General features: G+C 39.3%; 1 protein-coding gene across 1 annotated transcript in view; it reads left to right on the plus strand.

The window, feature by feature from the left end:
- The window catches only part of LOC137622979 (probable E3 ubiquitin-protein ligase HERC1), a 91431-nt gene extending 74169 nt beyond the window's left edge, over positions 1-17262 (plus strand). The window contains exons 22-24 of the mRNA XM_068353590.1: positions 8201-8334; positions 9208-9361; positions 11791-17262. Coding sequence (XP_068209691.1) covers positions 8201-8334; positions 9208-9361; positions 11791-11997 — 495 coding nt within the window. The 3' untranslated portion in view covers positions 11998-17262. The remainder of the gene's footprint in view (positions 1-8200; positions 8335-9207; positions 9362-11790) is intronic.
- Positions 17263-17994: the final 732 nt, after the last annotated feature.

Genomic DNA, 17994 nt, shown 5'->3' on the forward strand with positions numbered 1-17994 from the left:
GAGTTAGGTGCAGGTTTCATAACACTACCTGCGGCTACCACAAAATGTTTGACTTCGTGCACTTGTTTCGCATAATGTTTAAAGAAAACGCGCGAGGACTTCCAGCCTGTGAAGCTTTTAAGGCTTTCAAAGTCCATACTCTGAAAGAAATTCAGAGATGATGCAACTTTCCTAGGATCATGACCGGCGGGTGTACTGTCAGGATCCGCTCTGCGAATGAAGTAGGTGATTTTCGCTCTTAATTGTTTCAGTGACAGGTCGCTGCCCGATGTTTCTCCTTTGAAGAGTTGGCCTCCACCAAAGTTCGAAGTTCTGCGAAGATAGACCTTGAGGCTCTCTACTGGGCATAAAGAGACATCTTCCTTCAGGGGGCATATTCTCCAGGGGCCCCATCTTTTGGTGGGTAATTCATTTTTGGCGAGAAACGTCGGATCAGGGGAGAGGGTAATGTCTCCTGTATCAGTAAACAGGATGTGACCCTCTTCTCTCGATAATGCCACTATTTCGCTGACTCGGGCTCCTGAGGCAAGAGCAAAGAGAAATATAACTTTCTGAGTCAGATCCTTGAGAGGGCATGAATCATTATCCAAGTTGGAGGCGAAATGGAGCACCTTGTCTAATGACCAGGAGATCGGTTTCGGTGGGGGTGCTGGGCGTAGACGAGCGCATGCTTTCGGTAGTTTATTGAAGATGTCGCTGGACAGATCAATTTGGAAGGCATACAGAATTGGTCTGGTCAAGGCCGATTTGCAGGTTGAAATCGTATTGGCTGCTAATCCTTGTCCATGAAGGTGAATGAAGAAGGACATGCAGAAATCAATTGTGATTTCTTTAGGATTTTTTGTTTTGACGAAAGAGACCCATTTTCTCCAGGATGATTCGTATTGCCGTCTTGTGGATTCGGTCTTGTATTCCTCGAGGAAGTCTAGACTTTTCTTCGAGATCCCAAACCTCTTCTTTGCGGCTAGGGAGAGAAAATCATGAGATGAAGGTCCTTGATTTTCGATGATGAAGCGAAGACAGTCGACTTCTGTACTTGTTGGGAGAGAACTGGGCCCGGGAGAGGGATCAGCTTGGGCTGCAGCTCCAGGACCAGGGGGTACCAGTTGCTCCGGGGCCACTTGGGAGCCACTAGGGCCGCTGTCCCTTTGAAGGTTCTCAGCTTGGAGAGGACTTTCAGCAGAAGGTTGGTGGGAGGGAACAGGTAGATCTTGGACCATCTGTTCCAGTCCAGTGACATGGCATCCACTGCTTCTGCCTTGGGGTCCTCGTACGCGGCCACATACCGAGGAAGTTGATTGTTGTCGCTCGTTGCGAAGAGATCTATCTGAAGTTCTGGGACTTGGTGAGAGATGAAGGAGAATGATCTTGCGTCTAGAGACCATTCCGACTCTATCGGGTTTGTTCGAGATAGAGCATCCGCTGTCACGTTGCGGAATCCTTGTAGGTGAACTGCAGACAGGTGCCATTTCTTCTTCTCTGCCAGACGGAAGATTGGGAGAAGCACCTGATTTATCTGGGGCGATCTTGAGCCTTGGCGATTGAGACATCGAACTACCACCGAGTTGTCTAGGGTTAGACGAATGTGGATCTAGGGAGGCGGGGATAGTTTCTTCAGAGTTAGAAGGACCACCATGGCCTCCAAGATGTTGATGTGGAACGTCTTGAACAGGGGAGACCAAGTGCCTTGAGCCTGTTTTTGGTGGGAGTGACCTCCCCAACCCTCCAGCGAAGCGTCCGTGTGGATGTTGAGTGATGGAGGTGGGTGTTGAAGAGGAATGGACCTTTTCAGGGCCTTTGCTTCCGACCACGGCTTGAGGAGAAGTCGAAGTCTGTTTGGGAGCCGTCTCTTGAGGTTTCTTCGAGCGATGGATGCAGAACGTCTCCAGACTCCCGCGGCATCCTTTAGCTGTGCACGAAGCACTGGGTTTGTTACTGAGGCGAACTGTAGAGAGCCTAGAACTCGTTCTTGCTGGCGTCTTGAGATCCGTTTGGATTTCAGTAGTCGCTTGACAGACCCTGCTATTTCCTTCCTTTTCTTCTGGGGGATGGAAAGGCGGTGTGACTGAAGGTTCCATTGGATTCCTAACCACTGGAACTTCTGAGCTGGAGAGAGGCGAGATTTCTTCTCGTTTATCTTGAATCCCAGGTGTTCTAGGTACTGGGTGACTTTGCTGCAGGATTTTACACAATCCTCGGGCGATGGAGCCCAAACTAGCCAGTCGTCGAGGTAGGCCATCACCTGGACGTTTCGGAGGCGGAGCTGTTTTACTATGGCGTCCGCCAGCTTTGTGAAGATCCGAGGGGCCACATTGAGGCCGAAGGGCATGGCCCTGAAGGCGTAGCTTTTCCTTTGGAGTCGAAATCCTAGGTAGGAGGAAGCGTGATGGTTCATTGGAACGTGCCAGTAGGCATCCGCCAGGTCTATGGAGACCGTGTAAGAACCTCGAGGCAGAAGGGTCCTTATTTGTTGAAGAGTCAGCATCTTGAACTTGTCGTTCGCTATGAACTTGTTGAGGGGGGATAAGTCCAGAATGACTCTGAGTTTGTCGGAGTCTTTCTTGGGGACACAAAATAGTCTTCCTTGGAACCTGGTGGACTTTACCTTCCTTATCACCTTCTTGTTCAAGAGATCTAGGACATATTCTTCCAGAAGGGGGGTTGATTGTTGGAAGAACTGCTGGAATGTTGGGGGTGGTTGAGTCCAACTCCAGCCTAGACCCTTCTTGACGATGCTGTGTGCCCAGGGATCGAAGGTCCAACGATCCTGGAATTGGCGAAGTCTTCCTCCCACCGGAAGCACTTCATTGCTTCTGGTGTCCCGAGGGCTTGCTGCCTCGGCCGCTAGCTCCCTTTCCTCCTCTGCCTCTGGAGGGACGGCGAGACGCGTCTCTGCCTGCACCTCTGTTTGAGCCTCTACCTTTGGGACGAAAGGTAGTCGTCTGTTGCTCGAAAGCAGGGGTGAAGACCGGTGACTGTGACAATACCGGTTGGGTGACCAGTTGAAAGGTCTGTTGTGGCTGAGCTGCCACTTGGGAGGTAGCGGGTCCCAGAAACTGACGTCTTGGTTGACGTTGCTGGGGTTTCTGTTTTGAGGCTTTTCTCTTAGGTTGAGGTCCGTCGTCCTGAGAGGGTTTTCTCTTCTTTGACATGCCCCATTTGTGGAGAAGGTTCCTATTCTCCGTGGCGGCTTTGTCAGTGATCTCCTTCACAAGGTCAGAAGGAAAGAGGTGTTTGCCCCAGATGTTGGAGGAAATCAGCCTCCGGGGTTCGTGTTTCACAGTGGCACCTGCGAACACGAATTCACGACAGGCTCTCCGAGCCTTCATGAAGTGGTACATGTCCTTCATCAGGGTTGCCATATGGGATTTGGCAAGTACCATGTAGTGGTCTGGTACTCTGGTGTCACAGGCCATAATTTCAAGTTGGACTTGGTGGGACATGGATGCTGCGAGCCTCTCCTTCATATCTTGTTCCCGACGAAGGAGGTGATCGTTGAGCTTCGGGAGGTCTTCATTAAACTGACGTCCGGCGACGTCAGGATCTAGCTTTCCCACGACGAAAGTATGCTGGATGTCCTTCCAGTGTCGGGCGTCAGGGGGAGTAACTATGGAGAAGGGTCTGCACTCCTCCAGTGCAGGGCAGGCTTTCCCCTCTTCCACAGCTTTAAGGCACGCAGCGAAGGCCTTTTCCATGAATGGAAGTACTGCATCTTCAGGTGCGACGTAGGTAGGTAGGGTGCTTCTTGCTCAGGGCCGGAAGCTTAGAGCAGGTAAAACCCCTACTCTTGAACGTGTTGGCTAGCATAGCCTGGGCCTTCGCGAGATCGAACACTATCTCTTCTTTCGGTTCGGTCTCTTCTTTAGAGGCAGGTTCAGAGCGAAGTCGGACGTAACAGTCCGGGTAGGCCTCAAAATTTGGGAAGAATTCCACATCTTCCAGGGGGACCGAGCCGATCTTGTCGCTGACAAAGATTCTGCCGGTCGCTATCACCATATGCTCAGCATACCTCCATGGGTTGGCATGAGAGCAAGCGGGGAGATCCTTAACCGAGATCTTCTTCGGTTCTTTGGATCCTATCATGGACCTGATGAACTCCTGATTCTCCTTCAACTTGTCGTCCATGACGGCTTTAATCAACCGGAGCATTTCCTGGGTGGATGATAAGGGTTCCGGGGTCGTGGAGGTAGACGGGAGAGACACTTCCGTCGGTGTAGGAGTAGGGGCGGTGATGGAAGGAGGAGCGACCTCTTGCTCCGACTCGGCGTATTCCACCTGGTCTTCATCATCTTCAGCTCCTTGAGCCATAAGGGTCTTCTCCGTACCCTCCGAGACATCCGACATGTGTTCGTCATCATCGGAATCTAGGCGGCAATCGTGCATGGACTGGGCCATGACTACATCAGGTTCCACCGTAATTTGGACAGTGGGGATCAAATCCTTGGGCACCACAGAATCAGGGGAGGCCTTTGGGAACAGAAGTGACCTCAATTCTTCAGTGGCCAGGTACGGTCCGGTGGCATTCTTCTGGAAGCCACGCACCCATTTGCGTAGCTTCTCTCGAGCAATGTCCCTGACCTCCGCTGAGGGAGAGTTATGGAAGCCATCAGCTATGTGAGCCTGGCAGACCGTACAGTTCAGCGGGTCCCAGAATTTCAAATCCCCTTTCTTGTTAGCACAAGGGGCGTGAGTCCTGCAAGCCGTATGCCCGTAGAAGTGCGGGCGTTTCACAGCGCAGAAGTCGAAGTCACACTTCATCTGCTCCTCCTGTGGAAGAAAGAGAAAATGAGTATGGGGGGAGTCATAAGAATGGCTCTTAAGCTAAGTTAACATTAATCATTAATTTTAACTTGATAAAGGGTGTGATGCACAGGATTGAAATAGTAAAGAAAACATACTCCATGCATCCCGCCCGGCTGGCTACCGCAAGCTTTATCCTTGGATAATCCGAGATGGCCGAAGGCACAGGATAGTATTCCTTAGAAGTCCATAGGGCAATGGAATTCCATGGAAAATGCCAAGGATAAGTTTGGGACCGAGGCCACTCAGTCCCAAATTAGGGGGCTAACGGGTCCCCTAGGGTAACTGCTTCCGGCAACCAGCCGCGCTAAGATATACGCAGCATGCTGGAATTTTGAAGAATGCAAAGGGACAGCATGATTACCAATAGAACAGTACCAAGGTACTGATCCAATAGCGTAAACAGGCCATCTGTTTGCAGTGTAGGGCTATCAGTATTCATATGATAGCTAGTGGAAGGGGGTGCAAGTAGTCTTGACGCCTCCGGGGGGTTCCGGCAAACCTCCGGCATGCCGGAGGCCGCTCCAGCAGAGTTTCTGGCATTAGAACAGACAATATATAAGTCAAGAGTAATACCAGGGTGGCGGCACAACGGCGGAACGCCGGCAGAGGAGCGGCGGCTCCGGCAGTCGGAGGATGCCGGATTAGTGACAGGGACAAGGATGGTTATAGCGGAACCAGGTTGCCGGCAGTGGATGCCGGCACTCCGGTGGCCGACCGGCAGGCGGACGGCGAAGCTATGAGGAAGGAGGAGAGCCATCGGCAGGAAGCCGGCGGCAGTCGGCAGTCCCCCGGCACACGGGGGGCTGGCGGCCATGAGGGTAAGGGGAGAGTCACCAAGGTAGGAGGTGGGTATCGCCGACAGTGGAGGCGGCAAGGGGCCGGCACCCGGATAGTGAAAGAGACAGGGGGAGGGATGTAAGAAGTCCAGTCATGGACTCCCAGACATCCCCCCCTGAGAGGGTGTACCCATGATAGAGGCTGGCTCTATCACCCAGAAGCAGGGGTCTCAGAGGACCGGGAGCTAGAGTAGCCCAAGGGAGGGCTAGGGGACACCCAAAGAGGGGGAGACCTCTACATACAGAACACATCCAGTGGCTAACCCCATAGGACACTATGAAGGGTATATGTACCAGAGCGGACTGCACATAGAAGCTCAAGGTAGCCCTATCACTCCACCCTAAGGAGGAGTTGTAGGACAGGGGACAGATGGGTATAGACTAACCTAAGTGTAGGCTAGGCTATACAAGAGATAGGTGGGGAGGGGAGAAGAGAAGAGTCTTCCATGGAAGGGGTTCTGTACCAGAGCGGCCACTAGGGAAAGGGAGGACACTCCCTAACCTAAGATAAGGCAGCCTGGCTGAAACGGTGCATGGGTACAGTTTCAGCAGGGAACAGAATAACCTTCCAAAAACCTAACCTAGAGCAGGGCTAAGAGCCCTGAACTAGGAAGGATAGAAGACATATCGCTATCGCAGGACAGTCATAGACTAGTCCTAGCCATAGAGGAAGGGCTAGCCGTTCCTCCCTTAGGGAGGACTGAGAGGCGATAATATACTCCGTTAGGCGCTTGATCCCTTTACTTAGTAAGGGAATCAAGGCTAAACAGAGGGAATGCCAAGGGCAGGGGGATGAAGGAAGCATATAGGGGTCCTACAAGTAGGTTAGGTTAGGAAGGGACACTAACTAACCTATCCCCTATATGGTCCCTGAAGGCGAAAAACACTTGCATCACAGTCGAAAGTATTGTAAAATAATGCCACTATCTTCATAACTTAGCCTAGGATCACTAATAAAATCATGCATGAACACTGATATATAGGCACTCTGGCCTGGGGGCTATAGTAGCCGACTGGTATGAGGTCAATCGATGACCGATAAAAAGCGTCAAAACACGATATAAAAGTTCCTAGCTATGAAGACTAAATAAACTAATGTTATCGATTAGTAAATGAGGCCGGAAGCGTTGTTGTGGCTAACTAAATAAGGCATGCATAACAACAACGACGCCATAAAATGGCGGGTCCGGTAGAGGCACAGCTCTGCCACAAAACAACAAATATCTCGGAAAGTAATATTTACTTTACGGTCAGAGCTTAACTAAACAATACTGGAACCTTGTACTCAACTTTCCAGAAGAAAGCGAGGCCGAAGGTAGCGACATAATGGAGATGCAAAGCGATAAGTAAAGCACAGGGAAAATCCGTCTAAGTAGGGCGAGCTACTGAACAAAGGATGAAGACGGACGTGACGTCATTAAAGCAATGGCGCCCGTTTGTTTACGTCTCGAGTACCAAAAGTAGCCACGAATGAGATTAGCTATGGAACGGCTTCCAGCTATTCTCCGACTTTACACACCGAAGCATTATCTCTGTTCGGGGTGTAGATAGCTATGTGGCGCGTTAATACATGCGTCCCCTGTTGATATACGATGTCTTAAAGGGAAACCTTTAGGATACTCGCTCCAGAAGTTAGAATTCTGTGATAACCTGTGGTTAAATTCTCTGGGAATATCTTAGTAGTTATTTACCCAAGGAAGCTACCAAAAAGGAACCTTCCATCAGGACGCCATGGCTTTAGCCCAAAAAAGTATATTCAACCAATCAAAAAAGAAAGCTCATTTCCTCAAAACTTGAATGTCCTACTACTTTATTCACTATTAACTGTATTGTATCATTCAAACATGAAAAGATAGGGAATGTTATTACCTACAATCTGTTCATTCACTATTTGAAAAAATGGAAAAACTTCCGTGTGAAAAATGCCCGCTATTAAGGGATTTCTATAGATTGGTAAAATAATACATATAAAAAAGTAAAAGGGATATGAAACTTTCTTAGGTACAAATTTTAGAATATAAAATTCTCTTTTAAATGTTTTTTCAATGAAAGAAATCTGTTGAGAAATGAAAAAAGAAGTAGGAGTTTGAAGTAACCTTAAAATAACATTGTTTTCATGGGGCCAAGTCTTGCCCCTTGAGATATTTTATGTACTGTACTTTATTTATTACTTCTCATATAGTTTAGTTTTTTCCTTATTACCTTTCATCACTGAGCTATAGTCCCTGTTGGAGCCCTTGGGCTTATAACATCTTGCTTTTCAAGCTAGGTTTGTAGCTTAGCTAGTAATAATAATATATGAACCTGAGTCATTCAAGTTCAACTTCCTTCCTCAACTACCCCTCTTAGTTCTGAGCTGAAAGGTCAAAGTGAGGCTCTTACGACAGGTGGTGGGACAAGAGTCCTTGTCCACGCACACCACCTGTCATTAACTACCTCGTTAACGAATTCAACAGCCATTCTAGCTTGCGCCGAAATAATATCCTTATTTAAAGGTCTCAGATTTGTATAGATAGAAAAAATGCAAATTACTTTAGGAATTTTTTATTTTTGATTAACAGGTTGCTGCTGTTCGAGAGGGAATGGCATGGATCATTCCAGTTCCTCTGCTCTCACTTATGACTGCTGCCCACCTCGAGCAACTGGTCTGTGGTCTTCCTCACATATCTGTAGCAACACTAAAGAAAGTTGTCAGGTAATGTCAAGGAAGTTTGTTCTGGATAATGACCTCAAATACTAGCTTCCTATTAGAAAAATCATTTGATTTTTATCTTACCTTTAGGGATACTTCTTTCACATGGAAGTACTTCCTTTAGTGTGATGATATGTTAGAAAATAAATTATTTTTCACCCTTATGACTTTATTATTGTTTTGGTTATACTTAAGTACATTGCTGAGATTTTTCTTTCCTGTTAATGAGTGAAGCATGAAATAAGTTCTCTTCATTATCTTTCGTCAGATGCATTTTACAACTAAATTCCCATCAAGTTCAATTTTCCATTTATGCTCCCTTTCACAACCCCTAGGGTTTCCTATAGATTTCTGCCTTGTTAATTTCATATCTTTTCTTATTATGTCCAAACTATCACCATCTTCTGAGAATTTCAGTTTCCTAACTGCTGAACTGACTATCTTCACAGCTTTCTCATTTGTTATATGATCTTCCCATTGTATTCTAGTATCTTATCCTACTATTATCACCTCTTTATAGAAACTTATCATTTTTAGTTTTTGGTTCCCAGATTTATACTATATTGGATGATGCCGGACTTGTACATTAATTATAAGTTTCGTTAGTATGGGATAGCTTGATTACCAATAATCCAGTAATCTCTTTCCCCAGCTTACAGGCTGTTGATCCTTTTTAGCATACCTTTAAATATCTGCTTTACTGTCCTGTGTGTCCAAAAGATAACAGACATGTTTTTCTTCTTATAAGACCTGCTTCTTCACTAAAACATGGTCCTTTACTTTTTCCTTCTTCACCATTTCTTTTCTTCGTTTTGTGTATTGACAATTTCTTACCTCTTGTATATATAAAAACTTTATCACGTCTCTCTTTCCCAGGTATCGTGAGGTTGATGAACACGACCCTTTGATTGTATGGTTATGGGCTATTTTAGAATCTTTCAGCCCATGTGAACGAGTCTTATTTGTTAGATTTGTCTCAGGGCGGTCAAGACTGCCTGCAAACTTAGCCGATCTTTCACAGAGGTTCCAGGTATGTTTCAAAATTTTTCCCTTAAACTGTCATTGGTGTGAGCTCTAGAGGAAAGCGATACAGTAATGAAATATCAAGTTTCATTTACTTGAAAATACATATTTATATGTTACTGTATTTCTTCAGCCCTGATATGTTATTTTTCTTTAACTCGAGGGTTTTACAAAAATGGAAGCATCTTTTACAGTCACAATATATTGTTTATTATTTTAATGGAATTTTCATGTTTTACAAGGATATGATTATCTTACTGGGAGGAACGTAGAGAGTAGAGGTCCCCTTTTTGTTTTTGTTTCTTTGTTGATGTCGGCTACCCCCCAAAATTGGGGAAAGGGCCTTGGATATGTATGTATGATGACAATAGGGCCTGACATTTGCCTGTAGTATGTAGAATGTATATTCATAACAGAATCATACTCTCAAAAAGGTACTTCAGTAAAGTTTTCAGATGTATGCAACTGTGTCACGTTTCATGTAAGGAAAAAATATAGTTTGCTAATGATTTTACATATCCATTGCCTTATTGCCAACAGTAATTAGTATTTTAAACTCTCCGGGGCCTAAAGGCTTTCTGAACTTGTAGTTATCAAAATGTTTCTTTAGTTATACTGTTGGAGTCAGAAATTATTTTTTTCACAGTTAAATATACAATACTTTTGATATTTACATTATGATCATAAAAGGTAACATTTTCAATTATGGAAAATGTTTCATTAGTATTGCTGAACATATTATTATTATCATTATTATTATTATTATTATTATTGTTATTATTATTATTATTATTATTATTTTCTAAGCTACACCCCTAGTTGGAAAAGCAGGATACTATAAGCCCAGGGGCCCCAATAGAGAAAATAGCCCAGTGAGGAAAGGAAACTAGGATAATAAAATATTTTAAGAATAGTAACATTAAAATAAATATTTCCTAAATAAACTATAAAAACTTTACAAAACAAGAGGAAGAGAAATTAGATAAAATAGTGTGCCCGAGTGCACCCTTAAGCTAGAGAACTCTAACCCAAGACAGTGGAAGACCATGGAACAGACGCTATGACACTACCCAAGACTAGAGAACAATGGTTTGATTTTCGAGTGTCCTTCTCCTATAAGAGCTGCTTACCTTAGCTAAAGAGTCTCTTCTACCCTTACCAAGAGGAAAGTAGCCACTGCACCAATTAGAGTGCAGTAGTTAACCCCTTGGGAGAAGAAGAATCGTTTGATAATCTCAGTGTTGTCAGGTGTATGAGGACAGAGGAGAATCTGTAAAGAATAGGCCAGACTATTCGGTGTATGGGTAGGCAAAGGAAAAGAACCTTAACCAGAGAGAAGGATCCAATGTAGTACTGTCTGGCCAGTCAAAGGACCCCATAACTCTATAGCAGTAGTATCTCAACGTTATATCTTTAACTCTTAGGAGACTGAAGGATTTATCAGTAACATACCCTGTAAACTAAGATAATGAAGTGGGTACTGTATCCAAAACACAGAAACAGTAGATGAAGTTATAAATATTTTTGTAAAATATGAATTATTTCAAATATTTGGGTATTCACCATTTGTATAAAAAGTTCCACTCATTAATTCTTAGGCAGAGGAAATAGTCGAATATAGAACTTGCTCTGTCTGCTATGTTGTTAGAAATCATTACAAAAGATTCCAGAATACCCTCTTTATATATAAATTTCTTATGAATTTCTTGTTAGGATAAAAAATATATGCAATAACATTAAAAAAAAAAAAAGTCAATATTGTTTTGTTAGATAAGAGAGTTGTTGAAAATATTTCTTTTACAACCAAGTCTCATTAGTGTTAACAATGTATCCAACTGCTCGTTTTTATTAATTATATCTACATGTACAGTATATGTATTTCTGATTACTAGGGATACCCAGTAGAATTTAACTGTAGAGTTAGTTACAAAATTTAATGACCGTAGCCTTTTACCACCAATGTTTGACGAGTTTGCTTCTATCAAAATGTATTGTAATATCTTTTATGAGTTCTGGCACATAACCAGTGCCAGTTAGTTAAAAAGTTAGTTCTTAATGGTTGCTATTGGTAGAGATGCTTATGACCCAAGAGATTGGTAATTTTCATAAGAATTTGTTTTATTTCATATATTGATGGGCCATAATTGTATTTAAATGAGGTTATAAAGATTATTTAAGGTTAGGAATTTGTATATTCGTTAAAGGTATTCTTAGTTGTTATCATGTCAATTGTTTTTAATAAAGACATCTATGAAGGTAAAAGATAATGTTTAAAAAAGTAAACTCTAGAGGTTTTAATTTTGATGTGTATCATATTCCAGGTATATAGTATAGTATTTCAGTTTTACATGAGCCCTGAGGAATACTCCCTGTATTACTGTACTTCAAAATCTAAAATCTCTAAATTCTTTATTACACTTCATTTTTGTGTTCTAGGTTATGAGGGTTGATCGACCTATTGATACTCTTCCCACTGCGCAAACATGCTTCTTCCAGTTGCGCCTTCCTCCTTACTCAAGCCAAGAAGTCATGGCAGAAAGATTGCGTTATGCCATAAACAACTGTCGTTCCATTGATATGGATAATTACATGTTGGCTAGAAATCAGGATCCTAATCATCATTCAGATGATGATGAGTTTTAAACTCTCTTGTGTTTTTGAATTTTTCAGAATCTCTCTTATGAACTCGAAACACCGGTGAAATTTTGTGATAAATACAGACTGTATGAGGTAGTCTTAATCACAATTACATGTCATTTTTACATGGAGCTTAGTCTTTTTCATAGTAACAAATGTGCCTGTTTTTTATTGGAAATAAACTTGCATCTTAGAGTGAGTGCAATATCATTCATGAAATATAATCATCTAGTGTGTATTTGTTAATGCATAAGTAAGCTCATGGTATGACCAGAGGTGTAGAACACATGACATATTTTTAAGTTATGTTTTTTAATTAAATTTAGTGGTTATATTCTTCTAGTTCATTATTCATTCATTTCTGCAACCATCCATGTGTATTCTCATTTAGAGTAAGTAATTCATTGTGATTTAGATATTCATTATGTATTTAATAGGTTATAGAAGAACAGCAAACATCTGTGATGCAGTGTGTTTTCTGCCATATTTTGATACTGCAGTAGAGTGGTACGTATTAAGTTTTGATTTTTTTATTGTTGACAAGTGCACATTTTGAAATGGGAAGCTATTCATGTTTGTTTTCGTTTGAATTAAGAATGTTGTAGCAGTTTTAAAACGCTAACTCTGTGGCTTCTAGTCAGTATCTTATTGATTGGGTTTTGGAGGAATCAGATTGCTTTAGAAGTGATGATACTGTTTATGGAAAGTAAATATATTCCAGTTGCATTTCTTTAGCAATACCCTTTTAAATCATTTCAGTGGGATGCATTATTTATTGTACTGTTATCTTACACATCATGGTGGCACAATGAAATCTATTAATTTACCTTATGAAATCATGTATTGTTCTATGGTGTGCTTCTTTATCTGTACTTTCTTGTCCTTAGTGAGTTTTATGGATACAATATATTGAAATTCCACATTACAAGTGTAATTCATCATTGAATTTATAAAAGCATCATGAATTTTATTACTCAAATATGAATTTTCAAAGAATTTTAAAGACCATGCATTTTGTTGGTAATGAGATTTCATGTTACTTGCCTCCATTTTTGATGGTATGTGATACTTGAAAGGATCTGCATGTCTTTCGATCCTCTTGGCTTTTCATATTTATTTTCTTATGAATTACTGCAGTGACATGTTAGATTAGGGAGCTTGTTGAGAGCCTTTGTGGTGTATTTGTAAGTTCTTATAAACAGTCGACAACTCCCTTAAACCCGAATTTTGCCTTGATTTCCCAAGTAAAGAAATTTAGATCTTATTAGCATTTCACAGCATCCTGGTTCTTGATTATATCCTTGTGGCTCAATCATTTCTGCTTAAGTGTGCTTATTGATCTTCACAAGATATTGTTGGGGTTTATTATGTGCATTTGACTTAGCAGTTTTCAGTATGGTACTGTATAGTGAAAAATTATGCCGAAGAATGTTACTCTGGTTGTGTCATTCTGCTTAGTGTTATGTTGACAAAACGTGTTGTTTTAAAGTTTATTTTTCCAGTTAGTTGCCTGTAATAGCCATCAATTTTGATGAAATATTAGAAAGTAGATGAATATCTATTTACTATTTAGCCGAGTGTTTGTGGTGCTTGCTAGTCATGCAGATTATTATATGCTGTCATTTAATGTTACAACAACATGAGAGGCATGTGACAAGAAGATTTACAGGTCTTGGAAAACAACATTATTACTTCTTGATTAGGAAATTTTTTATTTTTTTGTCCATACATGTACAGTATGTTGTCCTGGGTTATGTTATTGTTATCAGACCTCCTTTTTGTGTTCATTTAAGAAGTGTATTTCCAGTTTTTGTTTGAATGTCATTGCTCAATCTTAAAACAATTATTGTTGGGAATTGAAATAAATTAGGTCCCTCTGTATGGGTTATTAAAGTCAGAGAAACTTACAATATGTTGTAAGTTTTTTTTCTGCGAAAAATGGGACATCAGAAGGGAAAATAAATCAATGTAAAAACTATCTTAGTTATTTTTTTATTTTCATACTGTATCCTTTTAAGGTTTAGCCAGATACTCATTCTGTCATCTAAATCTATATATAAACATGATCTGTTAAATTATATTGTAAATAGTATCATTTTGAAATAGAAAGGGATTTCCATTAATTAATAACTTTTAACAAACTATTATTGCACAGTTTTTATTGATGCAGTTGAAATAGTATTAATTTTTCAAAAATTTTGTTGTTTGAGATACACCACATCAGTAACAGGTAATTTTCTTTTGCACAGTTTTAAGACTTTGTTATTATGGGAGTTTATAAAAGGAAGTGTGAAATATGCATTGGTCTGAGAATATCATCAGTTACAGTTTCACCTAATAATTCATAAAAGATAGAGATGTGCTGCATATCTCAAATATTAAATACATTCTAAGGGTTAGGAAGATTTTAAGGTAAGTTTAAATTAATTCATATGTACTTCAGATTGATTATATTCAGTACTTCCAAGGAACTTGTGAGTGTTCTGTGTAATGGCAAATTATTAAATTTATATTTTTTTCTTAATTAAAGATAATGTTAATGAAGGAAACTAAGCTAAATGCATCAATATTTTATGAAAAATAAATTCAGCCTTAAGATCTAATGACATTATTTTGAATGGGAAGTCTTTTCTGTGTTACATGATGTAAACTTCCAAGAAACTTAAGCCTGGTTTTTCTGGGCCAAATATTTTTTTTATTGTAATGGCAACTATTTAGAAAAAAAAATGAGGGAAAGTGTGTGAAATTCTTAACATATTACAAGTAATAGCTGATGGTTGCCTCTTCTTATCGGGATCATTAATGTATCACATTCCTGATGTTTTACACACCATGTTAACCATAAAATAACACTATTACAGCAATTTGTATGAAGCAAATGACTATGTATTCCAATGCTGTTTTACATTGTCAAATTAAAGTATTTAATTGTATTTTGTCTCCCACAGAAATGAAGATTTTTTTTAGTATTTCGTAGTAAATGGGGATATAGTGTGCTGTTAATTAAGCAGTTAATTCTATAACTAATATATGCTTTCCCTTTTCAATATCCTGAAAGAATTTGAAATTCTACAGGTGCAGTTCAGTTTGAGTTTTTATTAGACACTTCAACTAATTCTGTGATATCACTAAATGGGTAAGTTTTAATAAGTTTGATTTACAGTAGTGTAAAAACAAAAATTTTACAGAATGCTTTTATTAAAAGTTTAAGTAGTTTTTTTATGCTTTATCATAGTGTTCTACAAAACATTTCTTGGAATTGAGCTATGCAAGGTGAGCATAACTGTTGTATAGGAAATTGCAATGGATTATTTATCACAATTGCATCAAAGTTTGGAAAGCTGCTCATATTATTAAGGCAAGAATTAATCACTGGGGCCAATAAAATAAGAGCTTGAAAATATTTTCAATATAGGGTTTACTTATAGTTATTAACTATCTATGATCTGATTTTTCAGTTCAATTCAGGAGTGGAATATTTTGCTGATCCATACTTTCTTTTAGTAAATTGCAAAGCTGTTTTTTCTTTTGCCTCTCATGATTCCAAATTATTTCTCATGAGCTCTTTGATAATGATTGTGATTTTCACACTGTTTTTGGTCTTATATACCTTATGAAATTTACATATAAAGTAGAAGTTATTGACTGTAATGAAATGTTGAAGAAAAGGCTTTGAATTTATTAGAGTGATCTAGTTATTGTGTATTGATAAGAAGCAGTGGCTAGTCTTTGGCTTAAAGTTTAGAGATTCTTAAGTGTTTTCTAGTCTTTAATAGTATTTTGAATTACAGTACAGGGTATTTTGTCATACTGTATATCCCAATGGAACTCTCGTGGGATGTAATTTCCTCTTGTAATATTTATAGCATTAGAAATTATCAGCTTTGTCATTTACACAGAATTAAAATCTTGCTTAGCTTATTCAAAATAAGAGTAATGGGATGTAATATTTTCAGTTATTCTTTATATGCTGTAAAAGAAAGGAAAATATTACTGGATATCCAAGCAATTGTTCTTGTTGGTAATTTGTAATCTCCATATTTATACAGTAGTTATTTTTGGTATTTTTTTATATATTGAGAAGCTTTACTGTATTTTCATTGATAAACATTGTTGAAATACAGTAAGTGGGTTTGTTGCACAGGGTAAAGCCAATGAGTGTCCATTCTTTTAAAAACTGTTCTTGAACTTCAAATTACATCAATAACATTAGCTTATATGATTTAAATAGAATTCATACTTGGTCTGATACATGTAGTACTACTAAAGTGTTACCCTTGTCTTATCTGTTTTTGTCACTGAAGCATAAGTTTGAGTATTCAAGAAAAATCAGTACACTTTAGTTTAGGAAGGGTAAATCTATCAGCAAGTTCTAACTAGAGCCTAAATTAAGATAGTAGTGTTTTTTTGTCCTCTACTTGTTGAATAAAGTTAAATGTTGCATAGTTAGAATTGTACTGTAAACTGTATAAGCACAAAATATTTTGCACCATGTCATCACATTCGTGATTTTGAAAGCTGATTTTTTTTCCTTGGCTAGGCAATTATTTGGTTGTTTGGATCTTTAAAGGGCTTCTTAATGATCTGATAGAGCCCATTATACCAAATATTGTCAAGGATTTTGAAATATTGAAGTTGCAGCAATATTTCTGGTGCTGATTAATAGTTTATTTTTTAGATATTTACTGCAAAGCTTAACAACATTAGGTGTACTGTATTTGAGACCGCATATGTAGTGAGGATATGGAAATACCATTACTGTATTTATTCATTTTTTTTTTATTCCAAACAAGGAAATTTTTTTTAAATGGATGCATAATATATTTAAGAGATTAATTTTACATTAGGGAATTGATTTTTCCCCATCACAATACTAAATGCAGTATTAGAGTAACATGATAAATAGTCATTATTAATACTGGACAACTCTTTGTGCAGTTTTGGTCAAAGAAGTGATAAGGATTTATGAACCCTTCCCATGATTTTTCTTGGTATTCAAAACTAGATTACCTCCCTACCTTGTTTCATCAATCTGATACACACACAATGTACATTTTGTAAAAATGTTAATAATTATAAATGATCCCTAAGTAACTCTATAATATATTCAGTATGCCTTGTTCTTGTAACTTAGATCCTTTTTAAGAACAAACATTCAGATTTAGTCTTAGTTAAAATTAAATGAAAATTTGCAAAGAAGGTACTAAATGTTTTTAAAGATTGAGTGTAATTAGAAAGACTCAACATTCTTGAGTGTCATCATAAATGAAGATAAAGAGTGCATAGAAATTTTAGTTTATCCCCATTGTGATATTGGAGTGCATATGTAAGTGGAATGATAGTTTAAGTTAGAAAGGGACGTACCTAACCTCAAAAGAAAGTTATAAGCCTTTTAAAAAAGTCCTAAATAATGAAGAAATAGGATTTATAAACAATAAACAAAGAACCCCCACAAGCAGTATAATAGGGAGTTAATGATTTCACCAGAATACTTTGTGGGAACTGGTGGTTTGGTTCCTTCTATGTGGCCACCTGAGAATAAGAATTCATTTATTCTCTTACAGAAATAATTAATGAAGCATTGTAGTACAGTACCTGCTTTAGAGAAAAGATATTTTGGGATGCAATAATTTTAAGTAATAGTCATTAAAAATATTTAAGAGAGGATGCTCTGATGAATTGAATTACCTTTGACTTGGTCCTTTTAAGAATGGTAGCCAAAGAAATATAAATAACCTAAACCTTAGAGCAATACCCCAAATGGAAACTGTTTAGACCAATATAAGACTAAAGTCATGCAAATGAAGAAAATTATTCACATTGATTGAATGAAGCACTTTCTTTCCCCCATCCCGATTAGGCCGTTAGATTAGTGTGATCTCTCCAAGACAAATTAGAAGCAATTTGGAAACCAAGAATGCTAATAGAACTGAGAGGTTAGGTTTTATCTTTTGAAACTGCAAAAGATTTTGATGAAAAATAAAAACTAGGTCTTTATTATCT

Source organism: Palaemon carinicauda, chromosome 30 (assembly GCF_036898095.1).
Source record: "Palaemon carinicauda isolate YSFRI2023 chromosome 30, ASM3689809v2, whole genome shotgun sequence".
Classification (NCBI taxonomy): Eukaryota; Metazoa; Arthropoda; class Malacostraca; order Decapoda; family Palaemonidae; genus Palaemon; species Palaemon carinicauda.